Below are 24,552 nucleotides of genomic sequence, written 5' to 3' on the forward strand. Positions count from 1 at the left end.
ACAAAACCTAGCCAAATTTCTCGCCAAACAACTACAGCCCTATGCAGAATCCATTACCTCACACGTAAAAAACTCATTCCAGTTTATAGAGATCATAAAGAAACAAAACTTACAGCCCAGCGACCTACTAGTGAGCTTCGATGTCATATCCCTCTTCACCCAAGTGCCTATCAAAGAAGCCTTGACAGCTATTCAAAACAAATATAACCCCCCCAAACACATCTTAGATCTGACCAACCACTGCCTATCCAACACATACTTCATCTATAATGGACAAAAATACAAACAAACAGAAGGAGCACCCATGGGATCACCCCTCTCACCTGTCATTGCCAACCTCTACATGGAACACTTTGAAACCCAAGCTCTAGAAAAATCGGATCACAAACCCAAACTCTGGCTCAGATACGTAGACGACACCTTCATAATCTGGCCACATGGGAAAGAAAAACTGGACAACTTCCTCACACACCTCAACAGCCTACACCCCAAAATACAGTTCACCATGGAAACAGAAGCTAACAACCAACTTCCCTTCCTGGATGTCTTAGTCTACAAGAAATCCAATGGCTCCCTAGGACACACCATCTACCAGAAGAAAACACACACAAACCGCTATCTGCACGCTCTCTCACACCACCACCCAGCACAGATCAACTCTGTAGCCAAGACACTCATCTCCAGAACAAAACGCTTAGCTGACGAACAACACCTAAAACCCGAACTACACACTCTCACCAATGTACTAACATCCAATGGATTCCATAGAAATAAGATTACAAACCTAATCCAAAAAGAAACCCCCACTAAAATCCAAGACAAAGAACAAGAAAACGGCAAAGCCCTCCTCCCATACATAAAAGGCACCACAGACAGAATCAGTAAGATCCTCCATAAACACAACATCAAAACAGCATTCTGCACAAACAGAAAAATATCCACCATCCTTAGAAACCCCAAAGATAAAATTGAATTAGAAAATCAAGGAGTATACGAAATCCCATGCACCACTTGTCCCACCACATACATCGGACAAACCAACAGAAGAATAAGTGCACGCATTGAAGAACATAAGAACTCAATCAAAAAAGAGGAACCAACATCTTCCCTGGTCCAACACCTTAAAGCTACAGGACATGAAATTGACTTTAAAAATACCAGAACCATTGCCAAAAGTGAACATTTTAATAACAGAATAATCAGAGAAGCCATCGAGATAGAAAAACGCCCACACAGCATGAACAAGCGAGATGATACCTCCCGCCTACCAGCCATTTGGAAACCCGCCCTCATTGACAAACGACTCCCTAACACAAAAAATGATACCAGACCCACACTCACAAAAACCACACAGGAGGTCACCACCAAACATCCACGCAAAAAACAAACCCAAAGCCACACTGACTATGAGGCACGACCACAAACCAGAAGCCAGACCACAGCTGCATCATTAGCCACTTTAAACCCCCCCAATCCATACATGAAGCAAACTGACACCCTCCATGAAGAGGAAGCACGACCACGAACGCGAAGCCAAGGAATGGCAGGGCAGCCCAAAATCTTGAATCCCTCTGCAACTCAGACTAACCTGAGCACAACCAAACAGAACACTCCCCCAGCCAATCAGAGCACAGCCAACCCCCCAGCCAATCAGAGCACAGCCAACCCCCCAGCCAATCAGAGCACAGCCACGCCCCTAACCAATCAGAGCACACCTCCACCCAATCAGAACACAGCCAAGCTCCCACCCAATCAGTTCATACCCCCACTGGCAGTTAAAAGGAAGAAACAGCTAAGACCACACATTGCTGCTCGAGGCACGAAGCTGAAAGCACCAGCCTGAAGATGACGAATGGGACTTCGTCGAAACGTCGCCAAGACACTTCCAATTTTACGTGGGAGAAAACCCGAACAACCAAAGACCTACATATATATATATATATATATATATATATATATATATATATATATCTTGCTTAATGACTGTTTGCTCATAATCAGTCTAAATTACGATGGTGCTGAATGAAGAGATTTACGATCGGTGTCTTAAGTTACAGATGTTGAGGCTCCCACGGTTATATGATCAAAGTTCATGTAGGTGTGTTGCAAAGAATTAGAACTCAAGTTGATATTTCACTCCTATTTAAGAACCAGGTGATGATTTTTTTATCTATTATTACTATACTTGCCTGATTTCCCCCAGCATTATGACATTCATAAACACCGACAACGCCATCTGCAAAATGGCCTAATGTGTCAAGGCAATTAGTTCCTTGCTGCAAAGCCCCAAAAGCTATATCCTGGTGATCAGGTACCCTGGGGGGGGGGAGAGAGAGAAGCTTGTTAATTCTAACCAAAATGCAACTTTAAAAACTTATTCTACTTGATATCAATGTTAGAGATGCATCTACGTCAGGGGTCTTCAAACTTGGCCCTTTTATGACTTGCGGACTTCAACTCCCAGAATTCCTTAGCCAGGCACACTAGCTGAGGAATTCTGGAAGTTGAAGTCCGCAAGTCATAAAAGGGCCAAGTTTGAAGATCCCTGATCTATGCAATTCAGCACAATTTTCCAGAATTTTAGTTTTACTCAGTTTCTCACCAAACCCCCAAACTTCATTCTAAGCTCCAGAACAGCTGGAGACCTCGAGAGCAATGATACAGAGTGAGCAATTACAAAGAGAGTTTCCCAATCAGCAAGTCCTCAGACTTCAATGGAATTAGAATTAAAGTTGATAAAGAAATGAATTACTTATTTATTAAACAATTTTTTTTTATAGCCGCCCAACTCACACATGAGTGACTCTGGATGGCTTACGACAACTTCGGGTGGCTTATAAGGTTATTTTAGCATACAATTAATTCTGGCAGCGTGTATTTGCTGATTACGCTATAAGAAAATTATATTGTACTGATTGGGTTAAACCTATTTCTTTCATTAAATGAAGGAATGAAAATAAATATAATTGCATTTGATCATCAGTGCCATTTGCTTTCTGAATGGTGCAGATCCATTCTTATTCCCACTTTGAAAATTACTTCCTCTTCAAGAGGTAGAGAAATGAAGAGGTTATACTTAGGGCTATGCAAACATTCCTACCATCTGCCCTGGCTCTTCTTATCACTGCTGTACAATCAAGACTATCTAGTTCTATCATTAAGATTTCCAATAAGCCAACAATTTTCGGAGGTAAAAAGGGATGACTAACAACGCAGAAATGCTTCCTTACTTTAAGACCCAGATCTCACTATTCAGCTGACTGAATTGGCTGCTGAAGAACAACTCTCTATGGCACATGGGCAATTGGCACCCAGAGTTTGTCTTAAGCTGATATCCACCACCTAACCATGCTGCAGGTTATGAAGACATTAGGTCAGACGAAAAAGAGATTAGAACAGGGATGTCAAACTGCTGGCCCGCGGGCCGGATGTGTCATGACGAAACTGCGCTGACCCCATTGCCGGCAATGGAAAAAAACTTGAGAATACGTCGCGACACGTCACGTGACGTTGCGAGTTTGACACCCCTGGATTAGAAGGAAGGCCCAGAAGACAAAAAATCCCGAGTACATTTACCAGTCTGGCATCAGTTGAAATAATTTTACATAGGGATAAAAACTTACCTTAATTCAGGATATACATTTTCAAGGTACCACTTGAATGGTTTGCAGTTAAGTCTCTTTCTCAACTCCATTCGGCTTTGAATACTGTCGAGAGAGAAAGCTTTTCATTGCATCTAAAAACTACGCCAATCCAAAAGCTATTTTTATGGACAACCTGTAATTTAAATAAGAAGCTAGAAGCTTGGTATGTTCTGTAACGTTTAGGCCTCAATTCCTATCATTCCAGCTGCCCTAGCCACTAGCGAGCAGAAGCCCTAAAACGGGCAATACCATCTTGCCTTCTTCTGATTTTAGTCAAAGATTAAAGTTAAGGTTTGGTGCTTATTTTAATGCCATTTATTTCAAACCTGCCACTTCCAGACAATAGGCTCAAATGGCTGAAAGAAATGACTGGACTTACTTGCCATAAGGTACATTTCTGGCAGAAGGCACTGCTGCATAATAGAAATTTTTGTATTCATCCATCCAGACCTCTGCTGCTCTGCGTGTATTTCTGGAAATAATTTAAGGCACAGTATTAATTTTGTTCCCTGGTATTGGTTTACTCCTTTGGATAGTGAAAAGCCTTCCACTTTTAAGGAAACCGCTATGCAGAATAAATTAGCTCTCAAAAACACAATTTGTTGGCTTTGTGTTCTTTAGCTCCTTTCTTCAGGGTTGGTCTTTGTGGAAGGAAAATGGCATGAAGGATCATTAATTCCTCATCACTGTAATCCCTACACTTAGACTAAAGAGTACATCTAGCACTCTTCCATACTCCAAAGCCCTGGCTAAATAGAAGTAATACTCATTTATCTTGTACAGAGACAGTCTCATTTTTAAATCACAGATACTTTATGCCTTCAGCACATCTGTGCTCTCAGGACAGCTCACATGAAAAAACAGATTATGTAGTCTTTTCTAGATACTTCATCATGTTACTCCAAAACTACTGGAAGAAGTGAGATTAGAAGGGATGCAGTATTCCACTTTCCCCGATGTGGTTCTATCTTTTAAAGCATGTCAAGCACATTTCTGGCTATTCAAAAGAGTTCTGATTTCTTCGGCTCAATCTTCAATTCCCTTTGTTCAAACCTACCACTTAGCAAGCGCCAAATCCTAAGGCTTCTCTCAACAAGATGCTTCCCAGATTTGTGAAAGTCAGCCCCCAGATTTTACTAGCCAAATGCCATTCTTATTAAGCAATTTGGTAGAGAGGCTAATATCTGATAATTGAGGTAGATCTATACAAAACTTGAATATATGTTGGACACACACTGATTCTTTTTCTATTTTTAACAAAAAAAAAATGAAAGAAACCTGCTGGATTACCAAGGAATATATTAACACATGGATAGTATACAATAAATGTATCTGGAAACAGTTTCCAAACTAAAAATATACTATATATTATATAGTATGAATAATTATAACAAAGGATTTGCTATAGTCTAGGTCAGGGGCCGGCACACGGGCCGGATGCATCATGCCGAAACTGCGCCCACCCCAGCTCTGGCAATGTCAAACTTGCCATGTCAACGTCATGTGACATGGCAAGTTTGACATCCCTAATCTAGGTCATTACATTGTTCTGACAGTTTATTTCCAATTTTAATGATAATGTTGAAGTTTTAAAATAAACTAATCCAAAATTACATGCAAGCTTTTACTGTCCGATAAGCAAAAAAACAAAAAACAAAAAAAACCATTATACATTAGACTGGTATTGTTTTGGTTTTGGTCTTGTTTTCATTGTTTGGTGAAGGACCCCATCTCCTGATTATATGTGCTAACAAAAAACTGATTATGACATTTTTCTTGGCTGCTGTGCATGTTAATTTTTGTATTTATGATGGAAATTTGTTTTTAATTTATTTTAAGACTGTTCGCTATCCAGGGTCACTTGTTGATATGGGCAACCATATACAATGAATGAATGAATGAAATTTACCTTGCAAAAACAGTTCCACTTCCTCCTGGAAAGGTATAAGGATGTTGCTTGCGGAAGACGTGACCAACTCGGCTGCATGGGACGATTTCAAGACTCCCACCGCATTGCCACACACGGAATGAAATCTCTGCATTCAGAAAGCAACCAATATACGGAATAGGTTTTTTTTTTCTTTTTTCCCCATCTTGCTATGCATCCTTCTTTTCCATCTAACAAGAATACATATTTTTAAAAAAACTGAAAAATCCTCTGCTTTTAATCGAGACAAAGGGATAGAGAATCATGTTCACCTTTTATTGAGAAATTAAGTTTATGTTACTATTAAGTTATTATGTTTCTCTATCCAAAATGGGCCACTTTTTGTGTTTGCAGTTCAAATAAGTAAAAGGTGGCTTAGAATCCAATGTTTAGCAGATAACCGCAATAATATGGACATCATACAATTATTTGATGAGCACCTAAGTGTCAGAATGAGCAAATGAAATTGAGATTTATAATTTAATATAAAACCACAAATACTCTTAAAGTATCAATTTCTAAACTAATAAAACCAAATTAGTTTAATTTGTTTAAAGAAAATATCTAGATGATGACTATTCCTATGAACTACATGCCCTACTTTTAAGTATTTAAAATGCATGGAATATCTTCACAACCTTGTTAAATGGAACACTTCAGCAAGTATTTTTAATTAGCACAAAATGCATTTCAAGTAATATATGACTTTTAAAAAGATAAAGATCCTGTGCCTGCTTTCTTTAAACATTACGCTGACTTTCTACTTCATACTTTTTTTTTGATAGAAAAGTCTAATTCTACAATGGAGCCCTGTTGTGGCTGAATATTTGCCAATAACCTACTTAAAAGTATTAACTGCTGCTTTAATCCGTTCCAGGCAGAGATCTAAAGAAATGAACTGCCAAAAACGAGGCTAAGATTTCTTTTCAATTCATTTCAAAAACAATGCTGTAAGTAAAAAAATCATACCTAGATTTTCTCCACCCCATACATCCATCATCATATCATACTTTCCCAATTCTTCAAAATAAAGTTTGTCCATCACAAAGAGTCCACCAGCTATCATTGGTGTTCTAAAAAGAAGAGGTAAAGAGCAGATAAATTATTATATACTCACACATTATATCTTAAGGTTCCAAATGAGTATTTTCTGTCCATATTTAAAAACTATTCAATTCCTTTTTAGCCATCTATAATCATTGCTGCAATGGAAAACTCTATCACTCACTCATGAACTGAAGATTTATACTGTATATGGTCAACTAGGTCTTAATTCCTTAGATGTGTAATTGGTTACAGGAAATTTCTGAAATGCTATACAAAATAATAATAATATCAAGCCATAGTTATTCTGCACAATATAAGTTGGTTCTCAAATAATGCTATCTTTGAATTATTTTACTAGCATTTTCAATAATAGAGTCTCCCAATGATCACTGTCCAACTTAAATAGATATTCTGCTACGTTGTAAGAGTCATGCTTTCAAGTCATCTTGCAGAATTATAAAATTCACTGCAAGTGGTAGCAGTGTTATTATGCATAACATAATTTTGTAGCAGTACCAATTTTGAAACTTGCATGGAAGAGAAATGATTCTTTTAATAATACTGGATAAATTAAAATTTTAGTCTATCTAGTTTGAGTATTACTAGTAATAATCAAAGTATGGACACAAGAAAAAAATATATGTTTTTATCTCTTGTTACACCTTCTTGGTACCAGCACACTAGTATGAGATCAAGTAATTCTCTATCTGCTGATTTGGCCACCATGTTAATTGGAGAGCTTTGCATCATTTGTTCCACTTTCCAGGTGTGGTTGCACAACAAGGAAGTAAGCCAATAAATCAAGGCTCATGCAGAATAGATTTCAATTTAATGCTGTTAAACATTATCATTTATACAACTGAATGTATACTTTGTGCAGGCAGTGTTTCGCTATGTATAATAATAATAATAGTTTCATATAATAATAATAATTCATTATATTATATTATATTATATGAATTAAAAATAATTCATATAATAACAGTAATAGTTTCATATAATAATGCACTGTTAATGACTGTCAAAGCAATACATTTGTTGTAAGGTATGAAAAATGGCAGAAAATAGTAATGTTTGTCTTCAAGTATGAGTCTGCAGTATTTTGAAACATCACTTGCATTTGGCAATACTGGCTTTGTGTTTTATGAGGTATCAATTAATTCAACAGGAGCCTGCCAAGTCTAACTTCGGAGATGGTAACTCAAAGTTGCACTTACTAAGAACAACAATATTGTTTTGTGAGGGGAAGGGTGTTGGCAGGAACATACTTTATGGGAGCAACTGGATTTCCTTGTCGTGCTCTTCTTTGCTCAGGGGTCATGTAATCCCACTTGAATACCAAATTCCAATCAAAGCCTAAGAGATTACAGGAAGAAACAGAATGGAAAAACGGAAAAGTCACAAAGTATATGCTGGATATTAATAAATGTCCCCTTTAACTTTTGCCTAGAAGATATATGGTCTTTTGAGTTACAGATTATAGACATGAAGCTATTCAGATATGGTTTTGGTAAAATTCAGCTGGACATAACGCTAGCTTCATTTTACCTGATTTTTTCCCCGTTATATGACACTTTCAGAAATAGATGTTATAGAACAGTGGTTCTCAACCTTTTTAATGCCGCGATCCCCAACCGGTCATAAATCGAGGACTACTCAACCGGTCGTAAGTTGAGGACTACTCAACTGATGCAGCACTGTTTGCAGAATGGGACTTTTGGCGGGCTCAGCAGGGCAGAGACAGCCTGGACAATTCCTAATGGCTTTTGAAAGCCAACAGAATTAGACTCTATTCAAGAGAGTCTATTCTATTGGCTTTCAAAAGCCAATGGAATAAAAGGGAGTAGCACAGTTAAGGAAAAGGGGGAAAAAATGGCGGACTTCGTTGTTTGGCAACCCCCGTGAAATGGTCGTTCGACCCCAAATGGGGTCCCGACCCACAGGTTGAGAACCCCTGTTATAGAAGTTAAGATGATATTAATAAAATCCTAAGACAAATCTGAGTGCTTTTTAAGTAGAAAAGTGAGATTTATTAAACATTAGAATAAATAATGTTCAGTTTATATATAAAAAAACGTTTATTTCCTAATTTCCATCCTTTTATGAGATTACCACAAAAAATATTCTTCACAATGACAACTTAATTCGGATTACAAGAAACCCTGTCAGGTTCAGCAGTCTTGAAATGTCAATGAGCAATCTGAATATTTTTCTCGTTCCATTTTTCTGTATTTTGCTATACTTTAAAACTGTTTTGACTTATTTTGTGCTTGGAGGAAATCACCAAAGAAATCTGTGTGTAAGCAGCAGGCATCAGCTGATCTGATCAGGAGATGGCATTGAAGTCAGAAGCTCGAATCTGTGTTTCTTGTCCTTCCTGCCAAGTCTTCTACCCCCAGCTGCTATTTCCAAAATTGTTATTTTAGCTTCTCCACTCCACTCCCACAGTAGATACCATCTGACTACATTTGAAGCAATGGCAATCCACTGACACCTCCTCAAGCTCCATGGGAACCATCTGTTGCTTAAACTCCTCTTCTCCAAGAACTGTCTTTGGCAGAAACCATTTTCCAGCTATCATACAACATCAGAATATAACAATGGGGGTGAGGGGAGATGCCTTGATTGGACAGCCTCCTGCTAACTATCCTCCTGCTCATATTGCTGCTACTATTCAGCCTGTTACTACAATAGCTTTCCTCTCTGTTAATTTATCAGAAGGTAAGCTTCCGAGTCCTCCCATAAAAGGTAGATTAAAACTATCTTCCATTTTAATCATGTTAAGCATTTTCCAGCATGTAATTTCCAAAAGATGTCACAAATGCTATGTTTGTAAACAATATTTCAAAAGCCGTTTAGCTGCATTCTTAGCATTTTAGGCACATATGACTAACAGTACTTTTCCATGCTAATAGAATACCATACTAAAAAAAGATCTAACTTCCACCCTTGGAAATTATAGCTGTTTCACTTGGAAAAACATGCGTCATTTTAATCTTACACTGTGGTGGGTAATAGGGCAGCATGCTGAAATTACCAAGTCTTCATTTACAGCAGAAAGATTATATTTCACTGTATTTCACTTTATAAAATACCACTGATATAAGAATGAAGTTAAAAGCAATCATGAATGCAAAACCTCAACATGTATATACACTGCAGTAAACATTAGGGGGCTCTTTTGGAACGTGAATAGAGCACAGGAAAACCTGAGGTGTCCCTGATATTAAAGAAATACTACTGACACTAATACATAACATGAATATATCAACTCAGTTTCATTAGAGGGTCACAGCGGACCGGCACTGAGATAACCTGTATGGTTACAGGGCCACACCAATGTCACCTTTTTATTTTTTCATACTGCATATACTCCAATGTCTTCTTTTTCAACCCTTTTCACAACTACATTTAATCCCAAATTGCATAATTACTTAATGTATAATTATGCGGAGAATGGCAAAATGCAAGCAGCACTTTTATATTCAAGAGATTCTACCTATTATAGCACACCAAAATAGACTGCCATGATCATCAAATATCCAGAGCAACAAACACAATAGGTGCCATACACAGTAGTTCAAGGTGTAACAGAGTACTCAGGAGAGGTGATTGATGTCAAGAATACAAATGTGTTCTTAATCTTAGCTACAACAGATTTTGACAGCAATGCCTCTGACTGTTATTAGCACCCCAGATTTCCCCCTTTGCTTTCACCTTTGAATTCAAGAAAATTCAAATCTAGGCTTTCCTAATTCCTTTTACAAAAGAAATCCCTCACACAAAGGACAAATACGAAAACCTGAAATCAAGAATCAGTGCTCAGTATTCTTCCTTATCTTCTTTTAAATCCTCAATACTATAACATTGGCTACTTCACCATTGCTAAAATACTATGGGTATATTGCAATTAATTCCCTGCACAGAGCTAAAGAGAAAGTATATTTGTTTGGTCCTTCGCATTATTCCATGATTTTAGCAAAGCACGTTTATAAAGGTACATTACATGCAGACATAAACACAGTTCTTTTCTCACATTAGATGGGATGCAGAATCATACCATTTAAATTGTCAGGGAATCAGCTATATATCTAGCACCAGAACAGATGTCAATAGAACAGAGAGATAAATGGCAAAGAATGCATCAAAATATATATTTAAAAAATTCAATTTCTGTACTTGCATCAAATGTTGAGACACAAGTAAGGTGGAATTTGCATCACCACATATATCATCCTTGTGATGCAAGCTTGGCTTTTTGTAGATGCCTCTGAGCATATTATCCTGCAGGAGTTGATGACAGCTTCAAGTGGAGGGTACAAAATATTCTGAATTTGAAACAGTGGTTTTGATTTCAAAACAGGATGTTCCAACAATTCCAGAAGTGATTTGAATTCAGAATAGCTCTGAATCAAATTCAGAACAGTCAGCTCAGAGTTCATATAGGGATATTTAAAGATCAAAACAATTGTAGAATAGCTCAAGCAACCCACTTCAGATTTAAAGTAACCATTTCAAAATGTTCAAGCTCAATATGTTTTGAGTACCCATGATCAAGAGGCTTGAAATTAATAAACAATGTGCTGGAATTCCCAATCTATTTTCTCTTTTTCATCTATTTAAATGAATCAATTAACATTCTGCTAGATAAGCTTGACTCTTGGTGAGTTCAAAGGCATAATGACGTACATTTCTCAGCAGAGAGGTGGATGTGATTTGATATTAACTATCTTCTCTGATGTTCTTTGAACTTCTCAGTTTAGCCCAGTGTTTCTTGACCTTGACCGCTTGAAGTTGTATGGACTTCAACTCCCAGAATCCTCCAGCCACCCATGCAGGTTGGGGAATTCTGGGAATTGAAGTCCACACATCTTCAAGTATCTAAAGTTGAGAATCATTGGTTTAGCCAATAGCCCTAGAATAAAGGTCTTCAAACTTGGCCCTTTTATGACTTGTGGACTTCAACTCCCAGAATTCCTCAGCCAGGCATGCTGGCTGAGGAATTCTAGGAGTTGAAGTCCACAAGTCATAAAAGGGCCAAGTTGGAAGACCCCTGCCCTAGAATAACCCTGGTAGTTTCCCCCATTCCAGGTGCCAATTAGACCTGATCCCTGATTAGCTTTTCTTGAAGTCAGTTTGGTGCTGCTGCTACCTGAGCTGAAGAATTCTAGTCCAAGAATAAATAACTGATAGTAACATGCTGAGCTTATCCTAGAATTCAATTCCATCCTAATCTAGATACAGTTGTATTTCTCCTTTATGGACCAGACTTGCAGGTCCTGAATGTAAATCTGCTCCCAGATACTGAATTCATACATCCCACTTAGGAGAGGAAATATTTTTTCCATTTTCATCACCTGCTGAACCCTTTTTTGGGTATATATAGAAATGTTTTAGAAAGTAAGGAAAAGAAAACAGATATTTTATTTCAATTTCCCAAGTCTCATTGACATTGACAAAGCTGAGACACAAACCTCACAGGTTCAAAACTGGCAGTTCCCACCTCTGAGCCCATGGAACTATAAAAACACAGAAAGCTGCTCTGTAGTGTGTCAGGATATTTGTATATATTTTCTATAGCACCTCTTCAAGACCTTAGGTCAGCCGTGTCAAACTGCCGGCCTGCTGGCCGGATGCATCATGCCAAAATCGCACCTACCCATTGCCGGCAATGGGGGAAAAGTCGCGATACGTCATGCGACGTCACATGACATCGCGAGTTTGACATGCCTGCCTTAGGCAGAAATGGTTTCCATCCCTTGCATCTGGGTCTTTTAGCAGGAAAGGCTTTACTCTCCTGCAAGATTTCTGTTGCGCACTGACTAAAAACATGAACAAGATCATTGCTCTAAAGGCTGGAAGCATGCTCTGACATTTTACTCCACTTATTTACACAGAGATAGAAAGATATACGTTTCTCAAGTTAGTATTTGGATTATTGTGACACATTTAGAGACCCGGGAAAGGCTTCATATTCCATTAAAATACATACCGCCTTTTAAATCAGCCGAGGCCCCCACATACTGGAAATTGTCCATATTAATTACATCAATTATGGGAGATACAACCCGGGTCTTGTCCTAAAATATGTTTCAAAACAAAGGTTAATGAACAATAGGCTCTTGTGTTCTTTTGCATGTTACAAAAACACATCTTCTTTAGAAGGCTAGCTTTTAAATCCAGTGCTATCCACATATATAGTGCCTAGCACTGACACACACACACCCTCCAAAAAAGAAAAAAAAAAATCCACCCTCCCACTCTAAGAACTTGCTGTTTGTTGCAATTAAGTATAGTAGGCTTCCTGAGTTATTTTGCTAACTCAGTTGAATTCTCAAGGAAATTAAACATTCTAAATCATACAGGGATAGGTTTGAAAAAGCCCTATGTAGCATAAGGCCCGGTTATTTGCCTGGCTCCTGTAGTGTCTGCCCCACAGTATCTGCCTGACTGGTTTGATCTGGTTTCCTCAGTTTCTTTTCAGATGTAGTACTTGCTGTCTGTTGCTGTCTTCTCAATTCTGGTTTTGTATGCATTTTTTCTTAAGGCTTGGTCTTGTGCAGCCAGAATTTGTCCCTCTGTCTTTTTCAACTTTCTTGCGCTTAGCCATTGCCAAGTCTTTCTTTCTTTCTTTCTTTCTTTCTTTCTTTCTTTCTTTCTTTCTTTCTTTCTTTCTTTCTTTCTTTCTCTCTCTCTCTCTCTCTCTCTTTCTTTCATCATTATTATTATTATTATTATTATTATTATTATTAAGTACCATTTCTTCAATTTAGAATTCAGTCAATAAACTGATTTTTAAAAACCCTCTGAAAGTACTGCTTAAAATTAAATGGAGACTATGACAGATAGTTCTCAACTTACAAGCAGAACTGAGCCCCAAAGTTTTTTTTGTTTCTAAGCAAGACAGTTATTGAGTTCTGTCCCGTTTTACGACCTTTCTTGCCACACTTTTGTTAAGTGAATCGCTGCAGGCGTTAAGCTACTAGCACAGTTGTTAAGTAAATCTGTCTTCCCCATTGACGTTGCAGGTCAGAAAGTTACAAGAGAGGATCTACCTGACCCCTGGACACTGCAACCATCACAAGTATGAATCAGTTGTAAAAGGGTATGAATTTTGATCATGTGACCATGGGGATGCTGCAATGGCTGTTAAATGTGAAAACTGGTCATAAGTAAGTGCCGTTGTAACTTTGAATGGTCACTAAACAAATGAGTTTTAAGTGGCGGACCACCTGTACTTTTCAATGCAAAAGAGGATCCAGAGGCCCCTTTCTTAGGGACAATTAAGAATGTTCCTTGCAACTAACCTCGGCTACTCTCTCCAGGAGAGGCTCCAGCCAGTGCTCGTTGCATTCACAGTGACTATCCAAGAATGTAAGTACTTTTGCTTGTGCTGCATCTGCCCCTCGAACACGAGAGCGCATCAAACCTGAAAATCAAGGACACATACTTGGCTTGATTGCATGTTGCTTACCCTCTGATATTAAATCTACCTAACAATCTGATAGAAAGACTGGTAAACCAATCAGAGACTTTCCCACATAAAGTGCCTAGGAAGAGTTCAACAGAAACAATCTTCAGGCACTTTAACTTAGAGCAGTACAAGAAAGTAATTAGAAAAATAAATAAATCGGATCTCCACTTCTGAAGCTGTTGATTTAAGTAAGGCTTCCAAGGAGTTGTTGATTAATAAAAAAAAATGAGCTGGAAAACATAATTTAAAACAGCTATTGGACAAAATGCTCTGCTTCCATTGTGCAATCTATTTCTTCTACATTCAGGGTGTGCAGAAAGAGAAAATTGCTCTTTTAACCAAAGTTTCAATCTTCATATTGTTTCCAGTCCTAACAGGATGCTCACCTTCCCGGCGGTCATTTCGAAGTATCTTCACTTTCTCAATTTTACCTAATACAGCACCGTCCTCAGCTAGAAAAAGAAAAGAAAATCAGTTAATTCTTTATCTTGTGTCAAGAAATTTTCACAAAGAATCTTCCCTCCTTGAAAAGTCCCCAAATTTCAGAGCTAAAGCTCATCTGATTTCCTCCAGTTTTCCACTATAAGCCTGTTTTGCGTGTCTGAATGATGACAATTTCATCTTTAAAAAAAATAGAAGAGGCAGCTACTTAAGGCAGATTATGGCATTAAAGATGCCAGAAAGTAAATGCTTTGGAAACTAAAAGCAATATAGGACCCTAGACAAATATATGCCCAGTCAACTCGGAGAACTCCAGCAGTGCTTTTCAGACAGCATGGCTTACAAGTCCCATAGTCCTTTGTCAGAACAACATAATATCTCACGTACTGCACTAAATAACAGCCTTGTGAAAATACTTACGATCATTGCTGTAGTCATCTACTAATATAATTTCCTTAATAAGATGTGGTGGGCTTTTTTTGAGAACACTAAAAAGAAAAAAATCAGATGAGAATAATCACCTAGTTCAATACGCTGAGGAAAAAAAGAAAGAAAGAATTATCACTTTGTGGTAATCCTTTGTGGTTTAAGAAAGTGTTGCAGAAATACCTGACAACAGTTCGAAGGAGAGCTGATCGGGCCTCATTGTGAAAAGTAATGATTACACTAGTAGCTGGTAAGTCTACCCGCCATTGTTTTCGCTGACACCTTAAAAGAAAGGACAAAAAGGTATCAAATGTTAAACCTCTGCCCCATAGTGCCACTGACATGAAGATTCTCATTAAAAGCTGACCTCAGACATCTGCATTAGATCTTTTAGGAAAGAAGCAAGAGCAGAAAGATTGAAGGAAAGAACAACTGCCATTCTCTAGGCCAGGGTTTCTCAACTTCAAGATAGGTGGGCTTCAACTCTCCCATGCTGGCTGGGGAATTCTGGGAGTTTGATTCCACAGACAGTATCTTAAAACTTCCAAGGTTGAGAAAAATTGCTCTAGGCTGTGGTTCCATGTGCCCAAATGAGCCCAGAAGACTACTGGATATTTAGTTTGAAGACTGCAGGAAATGTTACAAGCTCGTCACTAAGATGATCTACAACTTTACAAGTGTGAGGCATATTCACGGCTGTCCCAAAGGTGCTTTTCGAAAGGCAACTGGGCTTTCTTGATCTTTTTCCTTAAAAATGTTTCTTCAGTTAGCAATCATTTAATGACCAAATGACTGCTAAGGATTCTAAATTCTTCCATCCCCCACCATTTAGCCCAGCGGTTCTCAACCTATGGGTCGCGACCCCATTTGGGGTCGATTGCCCATTTTTCGGGGGTCGCCAAAGGCGGCGATCCGCCATTTTTCGCGGTGCCGTGCACGCGCGCCGCGCATGGGGATGCCACTGCGCATGCGCGTCGTGCATGGGGCGGCACCGTGCACACGCGCTGCGCATGGGGGAGCACCACGCATGCGTGCCGCGCGTGGGGCCCCCGCCCCCATGTGCGCGGCCCGGCGCATGCGCAGAACGTTTGTGTGACGGGGGTCGCCGTCACACAAACGTTGAGAAGCACTGATTTAGCCAGAACTGAAGAAGCTTCTTGGATGAGAAGCGAAACATTTTGAAGGAAAAAAAACAACAACAAGAAAGTCCAGTTGCCTTTTGAAAAACATGGGACAACCATGATCTGGATGACTGAGAATCTCCATAGATATTTATTCATGGGAGAGTTATTATGTATTTATCAGTCATGTATCCCTACGTTTCTGATCCTTATGAGACAATTAGTTTGGTACAAATACAGTATTTCAGTTTATAAAATGGAACACTTATTGTTCTTTCCAAAAATATAAAATCACATTCATATGTAGTTATTTGATATATTTTTAAATTTAAATGTGCTCTTAGAATGCCCGAAGGGGAAAGTCTCATTTTCTGCAATGCCTCAGAGCTTAATAAATGCAAACATTTCTAAGAATGCTTTCTTTCACAATTGCTTATTGAGAATAAACTATCAACTTGAATTACTGCTGAAATATTCTGCACCATGGTCTTTTCGTTTACAATCCATGCTACGCTAAGTTTTATCAATCCTGGGGGAGGAGGCCCTGTATGGCGACAAGACATACATATTCAAGGTTTCACAAAGCGATCAGCCTACATGGGGTCTAAAACAAATAGGTTATTAGGAATTTGCTATCCTCTTTCCTTAAGAGATGGACAACTTACAAGATACAACGTTGAAAAATGTGTAGTTCAACCAAATTCTACCATTAAAAATATAAATGATCCACATAAAGCTAATTAAAATGAACTAGTTTAGCAGTCTAAGGCGGGGTGCCCAACCCCCGGGCTGCGGCCTACTAACAGGCCATGGTCTGTTTGAAACCAGGCCATGTGAGCATGCACAAGCAAACCTCCACTTGCACAAGCAATGGGCCCTTGCAGTCATGCGGGAAGCTCCACTCGTGCGAACGGAGGGCGCTTGAGCAGAAGGCGCTTGTGCTCATGCGCAAAGCTCTACTTGTGCAAGTGGAGGGCGCTCATGCACAAAACTCCATTTCATAGACCAGGGCTTTTCAATCTTTTCACCCACTGTACCACTTTTAGGATATGGCAGTATCTGAGTACCACCAGTCGCCTAGCAAGGTGTCAAAAACTTGATGACCAAAAAAAAAAAAAGGAAAACAGTGATGAAGTACAGGTAGTCCTCGACTTACAACAGTTCGTTTAGTGACTGTTTGAAGTTACAATGGCACTGAGAAAAGTGTCCCCCAAGCCACAGCCGAGCAAGACAGCTGCCTGCCCGCTCGGTGGTGCTCTTCCTCCTGTCCAAGGTTTTCATTGTTGTGAGCATTTCTGTTGAGGATTGGCAGCAGGGGTGGGGTGGGGGAGGGTGTTTGGTTTTTATTCCCCCCGTCTGCTGGGTGGTTGCAGCAGGTTTTGATCACTTCACATGACCCTGGGACACTGTGACCGTCATAAATATGAATCAGTTGCCAAGCATCTGAATGTAAATCACAAGATCCTGGAGATGCTGCAACATTCCAGCTGATCGGCACTTCTTCTGGGTTCAGCAGAAGCGCCAGGATCAGCGCCGAGCTCCAGCTGGAGCCTGGCACTGATCCTGGTGCTTCCATTGAGCCCTGACAGTCCCGAAGAAGCGCTGATCCAGGTGCTTCTGCTGACCCCTGACAGCCCTGCAGCTCCAGCCATCTCTCGCTCAGGCTTGTGCAGTGCTGCCACCAGTTCAACTCATTCCCCTCCCCCGTTACCACTTTTCTAGGATGGTCGTATACCACCTGCCAGGTGCCAATGTACCACAGGTGGTACCCATACCACTGGTTGAAAAGCCTTGTCATAGACAACAGGACCAGTTCATCTCAGTGACAAACTTGTAACGTTTATGCTGTAGTCTTCAAACCAAATATTAAGCAGTCTTTGGGATCATTTGGGCACATGGAATCACATGATCTTTTGTTCATTCCCAAAATTCCAGAATTAATTAAAGCAGGTAAATATTTCCCATGCCACTGGACCATTCCTTAATATAAGAAACAAAAGCAATTTTCCAATGCTTTTGTTAACTGCATAACAAGCTGTAACTTTGCATCTATGCTTGCATCTGATCAATTCTAATTCTAGTCTGAACACTGCAGACAAAAATTAGAATTGAAGGATGCCACATTTTTTTCCTGTTACCAGTATTTTTTAAATTTCAGCAAAACGCTTATTTCTTTATCAAATCAAAACAATTAAACATAAATTAAAAAAACCAAGATCACAAGAGGGAATGCATCAGAATATTCCACGTGATGAAACTAATGTGCAGGCTCCCTATTGCCAGGGGTTCTCCCGGCCGGTGTAAAAAAGACATGTTTGGAGGGCTTTCCAGAATCACAGACGGTGAGAGGTAGAAAGGAGCCAAGAAATAAAGAATACTTATCTTGATTTTGCCTTATGTGTGAGACAGTTATCCTGCACATTTATTTGAATAAATATTAATAAGCCAACTCTGTTTCTAATAGATGTTTATAAGGTGTTAAGTAAAACAAAACATCCAAAAAGATTAAAAACAGATTAATATTGACATTAAAACCATTAAGAGTGGAATTAAATCTTCAGTTGTGCACATAACAGCATCCCAGTTAGGCAAGATTTAGAAGCCATAATAATGCCAAGCAGGAAAATAATTGAGATGCCAATGCTGACACAGTACCAAGGACACTGCCATTCTAATGTATTCCAGATCAAGCAGGTCTTGTACAGACTGTATAATTTATTCTTGAATTGCTTTGAATTCTTTTAGAATCGTCATTCAGTGCTATGAATTACTGAGACTGTTATGACAGAAATATAAATAGGATCAAACAACCTGAGCTATACCCACCACTGAACTCTTGAGAGCTATAGCTGAGCAATTTGCTTAATATTCATTTTCTAGTTTGGGTACTTTTTCAACTTAGGCACTATTTGTTACAAGAAAACTATTTCTAAAGATATGTGGTACTTACTGATCATGTCTTGTATCCTGAACATTCCTGTCCATTCGTAGCTTATCACTCTCCACTTGATTAAACTTATTGCGAGCGTATGGGTCTTGACCAGCTTTGACCATAGTAACTCCAACATAAGTATCTTGGTCAAAGTCCTGCCACTTAACTTTTCCTAAGAAGAAGAAAAACTGATATTAACAGAAGACCTAAGACAGTGGTGGCGAACCTATGGCACTGGTGCCAGAGGCGGCACTCAGAGCCCTCTCTGTGGGCACGTGCGCCGTCGCCCCAGTCCTAGGCCTTCAGCTGGGTTTTATAAAACCTTTTTGCTTTAGGCCTCCGCCATCGTGTGAGAAAAAAAAGAAGGTTCAATCAGTCAATTTCAACTTCTTGTGGGGAAAAAAAAAGATCTTGCAAAATTGGAATTGATTGATTGAACTTTTTAGTCCCACCCAGACTGCCATTACCACCGCAGCCACGCCCATCCAATTTGCCACACCCAACCAATGGGCCACACCCACCCAGCACTCGACGATGCATAAGTGGGCTTTGGGTTGCAGTTTGGGCACTATCTCTCTAAAAGGTTCGCCATCACTGACCTAAGATAAATTCTGGCTTTGGTAAAACACTTTTCAGTATATAGACAAATATAGCAAAGTTCTCAAGGACTAGCAATAGATGATATCTCTCTTCCAAACCCACTCAAACATGACTGTACCTCCTACGACTTGTAACATTGCTGTCACTTTTAAAATTCTGGATGGCATCTCCACTGTAGTCTACTATTTGCTTTGAAAGAAAACAGAAATTGAACAGCTGATGTATGGTTCTATCTTTTGGCACGTTTGTGTGTGAAAAGTGTACAGGGTCATAACTGCACCCTTCATCGAATGTATTACTGAGTATATCATGACTTCATTTTATCTACTCTTGCTGGGGTAGGAAATGTTTTAGCAGCTACGTGTAAATCAATCTGTCTTCAATTTACCCACTAGCAACGCAAACAGGTTCCATGCTCTACAATATTGTTTGAAATATTAAAATTATTTCAATACTAGCATTTAAAACACACAACACAGAACAGCTTCTGAAGGCAATATGACACGTATGTGAGGATCATTTTTGTTTTTTGGATTTGCAGAATACTTCCTTATTGGACCATCCACTAAATTTTACTTTATATAAGCTATTTATATCCCCACTAAAAACCCTTGAATAATCTTACAAATACCTGCAAAGATCTTTCCACTCAATCTCATGGTACTGTAACTCTTTAAGAAAATGGATATTTGATTCCCAGATTATTAGAAAGGCTGTGACAAGCCTGCATTCAACCATGTCTTCCTGCTGGCTGGACAAATATCAAGTCTTCCACACAGAAGCCCAAACAAATACTTTGTGTTGACTTGTACTATCTTTGCTGATAAGGAGTGTTAGTTTAGATTCCCATAGGAAAAATTGCTGGTAGGAAATAAGAGGAGCTGTGGGTTGAACTGGCATCAAGAGAAAGACTTGAAACATTAAAATATAACTGTCTTCCCATTCATTCCATATATTTGTTTTGCGATTCCATTCATATTTTTCTCTGTATATGATAAAATCATTTCAACTTATTCCTCAGTATTGGTCATTTTATATTCAATCCATACTTATGTGATATTTTTTTTGTTCTTGATCCTCTTGTTTTATCGCACATGCTTTAATAATCCATGCCCACTTTTTGATTTAATTTTATGTTTTTCCTTACATATTAAACTTTTTATTTGGGGGATTAAGTTGGCTGGCTCACCCAAGCTTTACAGAAGACTAGTAGAATCATATTGTCCCAAATTTAGAGTCTAAACCAAGGGTAGGCAACCTTGGCTCTTTTATGACTCGGGTACTTCAACACTCAGAATTCTAAACCAAGTCTAATACACCATACTACTTGTGGTTTTCATTATTTATATTGTGCACATTTTACAATGTATGTATAGTATCTATAAAAACTGTATGTTGGTATAGCTTATCAAAACTATTCCAAAACTGCCCCAGAGCCACTTAACTAATGATACATTTTTATCTTTCACAGATTGGTCCCAACAATGATTAAAATTCTGTTCCACAGTAAGCTAGTGTGTGAAGTTTTTCACTGTTATGATTTGCTTACTTTAAAAGATGAAAGGAAACATAGTCCATTTGATGTTTTGGTACCTTTGACTCTTCAGAAACATTCCCATTTCAGAATCTTTTTTTTTTTTTAATCAATCAGGACGATTAGAGGTTTTCAAGATGAAGACAGTAAGGTTTCCAGAACCCTAATTTTTGTTGCACAATGATTCACGATGGGATGGTTTAAAATCTTTTCAGCAGGTTAACAGTTCTCTTTTTAATAGTACAGTCCTATAACGTCTACTCAAAAATATGCCCCGCTGAATAGAGTCAGTTTTAAGCTGAGGTTAACTCGGTGTTTCTCAACCTTGACAATTTTAAGGCATGTGGACTTCAACTCCCAGAATTCCACAGCCAGCATTGCTGGCTGTGGAATTCTGGAAGTTGAAGTCCACATGCCTTAAAATTGTCAAGGTTGAGAAACACTGGGTTAACTATACCTTCAAAAGTTCTTACATTTTATCCTTAAAAGTTAAATATATGAATACATAAAACGGAATACTTAAAGTCATTGTCTACTTCAGTCAAAATACGTTTTTTAACTTTTCTGTTAGATTAGTTATATTTGCTTCTGTATGATATTTTAAAAGTAACAATCGACTACTTCAGTACCTGGAGGCAAGGTCTCCATGTTTTGTGACTTTTCATCCCCATTACTGTGTTGATCTTTCTTTTTTAATGTGTTGATATTATTTGGATCCTCCTAGGAGAACAGAGATTTATCATTAAAACAATACTTCAAAATACTGTTCCACAAAAAACAGAAATGACTATTTTTACTTTTTTGGAACCAAGAAGTCTTTAACATCAATTAAAATGACAATGCCAACAAGATCACTGAGCAACGGTATTGAGTACATTATACACAACTTATTATTGTGCAAAACCTATAGAGCTTGACACATCCCATTTCAAGTTCAAAACAGCTGTTTGGACCACTCCAGCTTTTGAAACAAATAATTTTCACATCTTTTATTCATTCATCTCAGGCATTTTCCAAATGCTTGCCCTATAACATATAACACATCGGTTGGAGTCCTCTTATAAATCAGTTCCCTTTATCGTTACAGGTGATCCTCAATTAACAACCACTTGTTCAGTGATTATTCAAACTCATGACGGTGCTGAACAAATGGCACTAATGAGCAGTCTCCAAAGTTCTGGCTGTTGTAGCTCCCCCACCATGGTCACATGACCATGATCCAGGTGCTCAGCTACTGCCTCACAATCACAACATTGCAGTGTCCTGCAGCCATGTGAGTGCCATTTACACCTTTCATTGCTGGCTTCTGACAAGCCACATCAATAGAGAAGCCAGCAGGAGGTTGAGGGCGACTATGTGATGTCTCGTTTCTTTGCTCTAGATTTGCTTAAAGAAAGAAATTGGAAGTGCTGGAATTGCCATGGCTAAGCAGCATGTTCATGTCACATTGTTTTATGACCGTGTCACTTAACAACAGAAATCCTGATCCCAATCACTTTTGTTAACTGAGAACTATCTATATTATTAAACTGTATAAAATTACTCTAATTGGCCCTACTTCATTCATTATACAACTCAGAAATACCTATTTACAAACAATGGAATGAAAATAGTTCAATCTTATTTACTATAATGGGGTTGGAATAAACCTCGCCTGCCAATAAAAAGTAGAAGGAAGTAGAAAAAGTGGAAGACGACCAATAAGGTGGATGAATAGGATCAAAGAGATCATCAGAACATCTTTGAAAGAATTGCAGATTATCATCAGGAACCAATGCAAAAGAGAGAAGAAACATTTGTTCATATAAATCACCAGGGTCAAATCCTACCTAATCACAAAAATTATCTAACCACTACAAAAATAACTATACAGCTACAGCAAATTGTTTTTTCTGCCTTGTCAAATTTCAGGTTTTAAAATGCTTTTTATGATGTTCCACTTCAGTTAAAAATACTTATTAACTTTTCTGAACCCATATTTGTTATTTTGTATTAGAAAATTCCCTAAGTAATACTTAAGATTCAGACAATTCTAAGAAGCAGGACTTGTAAAGGGCTTGTTTTCTATTTCACTGCACTTTAATTTGCAACCAAGGGATTAGGCAACAAGACTTAAAATATCGTGCCATTTTGTCCCAAGCAATCAATTCTCAGCACTAGTATTGCAGTGAATTCTCAGAACAAGTATTTATGGGGAAGTCACAAATATTAGAGACTCCCATTCTACTAGGTATGCACAACGAATAGCGTATTTTGAAATACACAGAACAGAGAGAAGCCTTTTCAGACCAAAGGCAGATTAGGAATTGGCCAGATAATTGTGACACAATTTGCAATAGCAATAGCACTTAAGACTTATATACCGCTTCACAGTGCTTTACAGTCCTCTCTAAGCTGTTTACAGAGTCAGCATATTGCGTCCAACTATCTGGGCCATCCTCGGAAGGATGGAAGGCTGAGTCAACCTTGAGCCAGTCAGGATCGAATTCCTGGCAGACAGCAGAGATAGCCTGCAATACTGCATTCTAACTACTGCATCACTACAACTCTGGTGCAACTGAAATCATGGCGAATCTAATCATCTTACAAGTAAAATGTTCTTCAAAAATTAATATTGAACTCCTAAGGACAATTTTAGTCCATATACTTGGACTCCTGCTGTACAGGCCCCGCTGAGTTGACTGAGGCATTGTCTGACATCATTCTCTGGAAAGACTTCAAACATATGGGTGTTGAGAAAGTGGACAAGATTCTTGTAAAGTGTGTACAACTACCTGCTTATTAGATCCATATCTCTACTAATTGGTTAAGATAACTTGGAAAGTGAAGTATAGACAAGGTCCATAGCAAATTCATCCTTGAATGAAGAGGTGGTTCCATCTGATCTTAAATACACTGATGATACCTAATTATACATCACAGTCCCTGGCTGTCCAAATGATGCCATCAGGATTATGACTTGATGTCTAGAGACTGAGGGAATCTGGATATGGAAGAACAGAATCAGGCTCAGCTCTAGCAAGACTAGTTCTAGATCTCCAATTCTGAATAGTGTTGCACACACTGAGAAAAATCTAATGCAAGATCTGAGGGTATTCCTAGATTCACGATTCCTGCTTGAGTAGAAGATTTCAACATGGCTCAAACATTGTGTGCCAGTTGTTCCCATTTCTAGATCAGGAGGTACCATTCATGATCACTCAAACCTGGGTCTTCTTTTGTGTGGATTACTGCAATGTGCTCTACAAAAGACTGCACTTGAAGATCCCCCAGAAGCTCCAACTGATCCAAATTGTAGTAGTTATCTCACATCTCGGAACAGCCATGTAAACACTGCTGATTTGCAAGCTCAAATGGTTGCCAGTGGGCTTCTAAGTGCAATTCAAGGTGCTGGTTATCATATTAA

At 38.6% G+C, this 24,552-nt stretch overlaps 1 protein-coding gene across 1 annotated transcript in view; it reads right to left on the reverse strand.

The window, feature by feature from the left end:
- The window catches only part of GALNT2 (polypeptide N-acetylgalactosaminyltransferase 2), a 95,569-nt gene that overhangs the window by 10,564 nt on the left and 60,453 nt on the right, over positions 1 to 24,552 (reverse strand). Inside the window, exons 2-14 of the mRNA XM_039325317.1 lie at positions 21,776 to 21,866; positions 19,031 to 19,184; positions 15,143 to 15,241; positions 14,954 to 15,021; positions 14,479 to 14,544; positions 13,926 to 14,047; positions 12,611 to 12,698; positions 7,887 to 7,974; positions 6,541 to 6,644; positions 5,554 to 5,680; positions 4,024 to 4,116; positions 3,624 to 3,707; positions 2,190 to 2,316 (exon numbers count right to left, since the gene is read on the reverse strand). Coding sequence (XP_039181251.1) covers positions 2,190 to 2,316; positions 3,624 to 3,707; positions 4,024 to 4,116; positions 5,554 to 5,680; positions 6,541 to 6,644; positions 7,887 to 7,974; positions 12,611 to 12,698; positions 13,926 to 14,047; positions 14,479 to 14,544; positions 14,954 to 15,021; positions 15,143 to 15,241; positions 19,031 to 19,184; positions 21,776 to 21,866 — 1,311 coding nt within the window. The remainder of the gene's footprint in view (positions 1 to 2,189; positions 2,317 to 3,623; positions 3,708 to 4,023; positions 4,117 to 5,553; positions 5,681 to 6,540; positions 6,645 to 7,886; positions 7,975 to 12,610; positions 12,699 to 13,925; positions 14,048 to 14,478; positions 14,545 to 14,953; positions 15,022 to 15,142; positions 15,242 to 19,030; positions 19,185 to 21,775; positions 21,867 to 24,552) is intronic.

This window comes from Crotalus tigris, unplaced genomic scaffold (genome assembly GCF_016545835.1).
Source record: "Crotalus tigris isolate CLP2741 ecotype Arizona unplaced genomic scaffold, ASM1654583v1 scf7180000024326.325410, whole genome shotgun sequence".
NCBI classification, from domain to species: domain Eukaryota; kingdom Metazoa; phylum Chordata; class Lepidosauria; order Squamata; family Viperidae; genus Crotalus; species Crotalus tigris.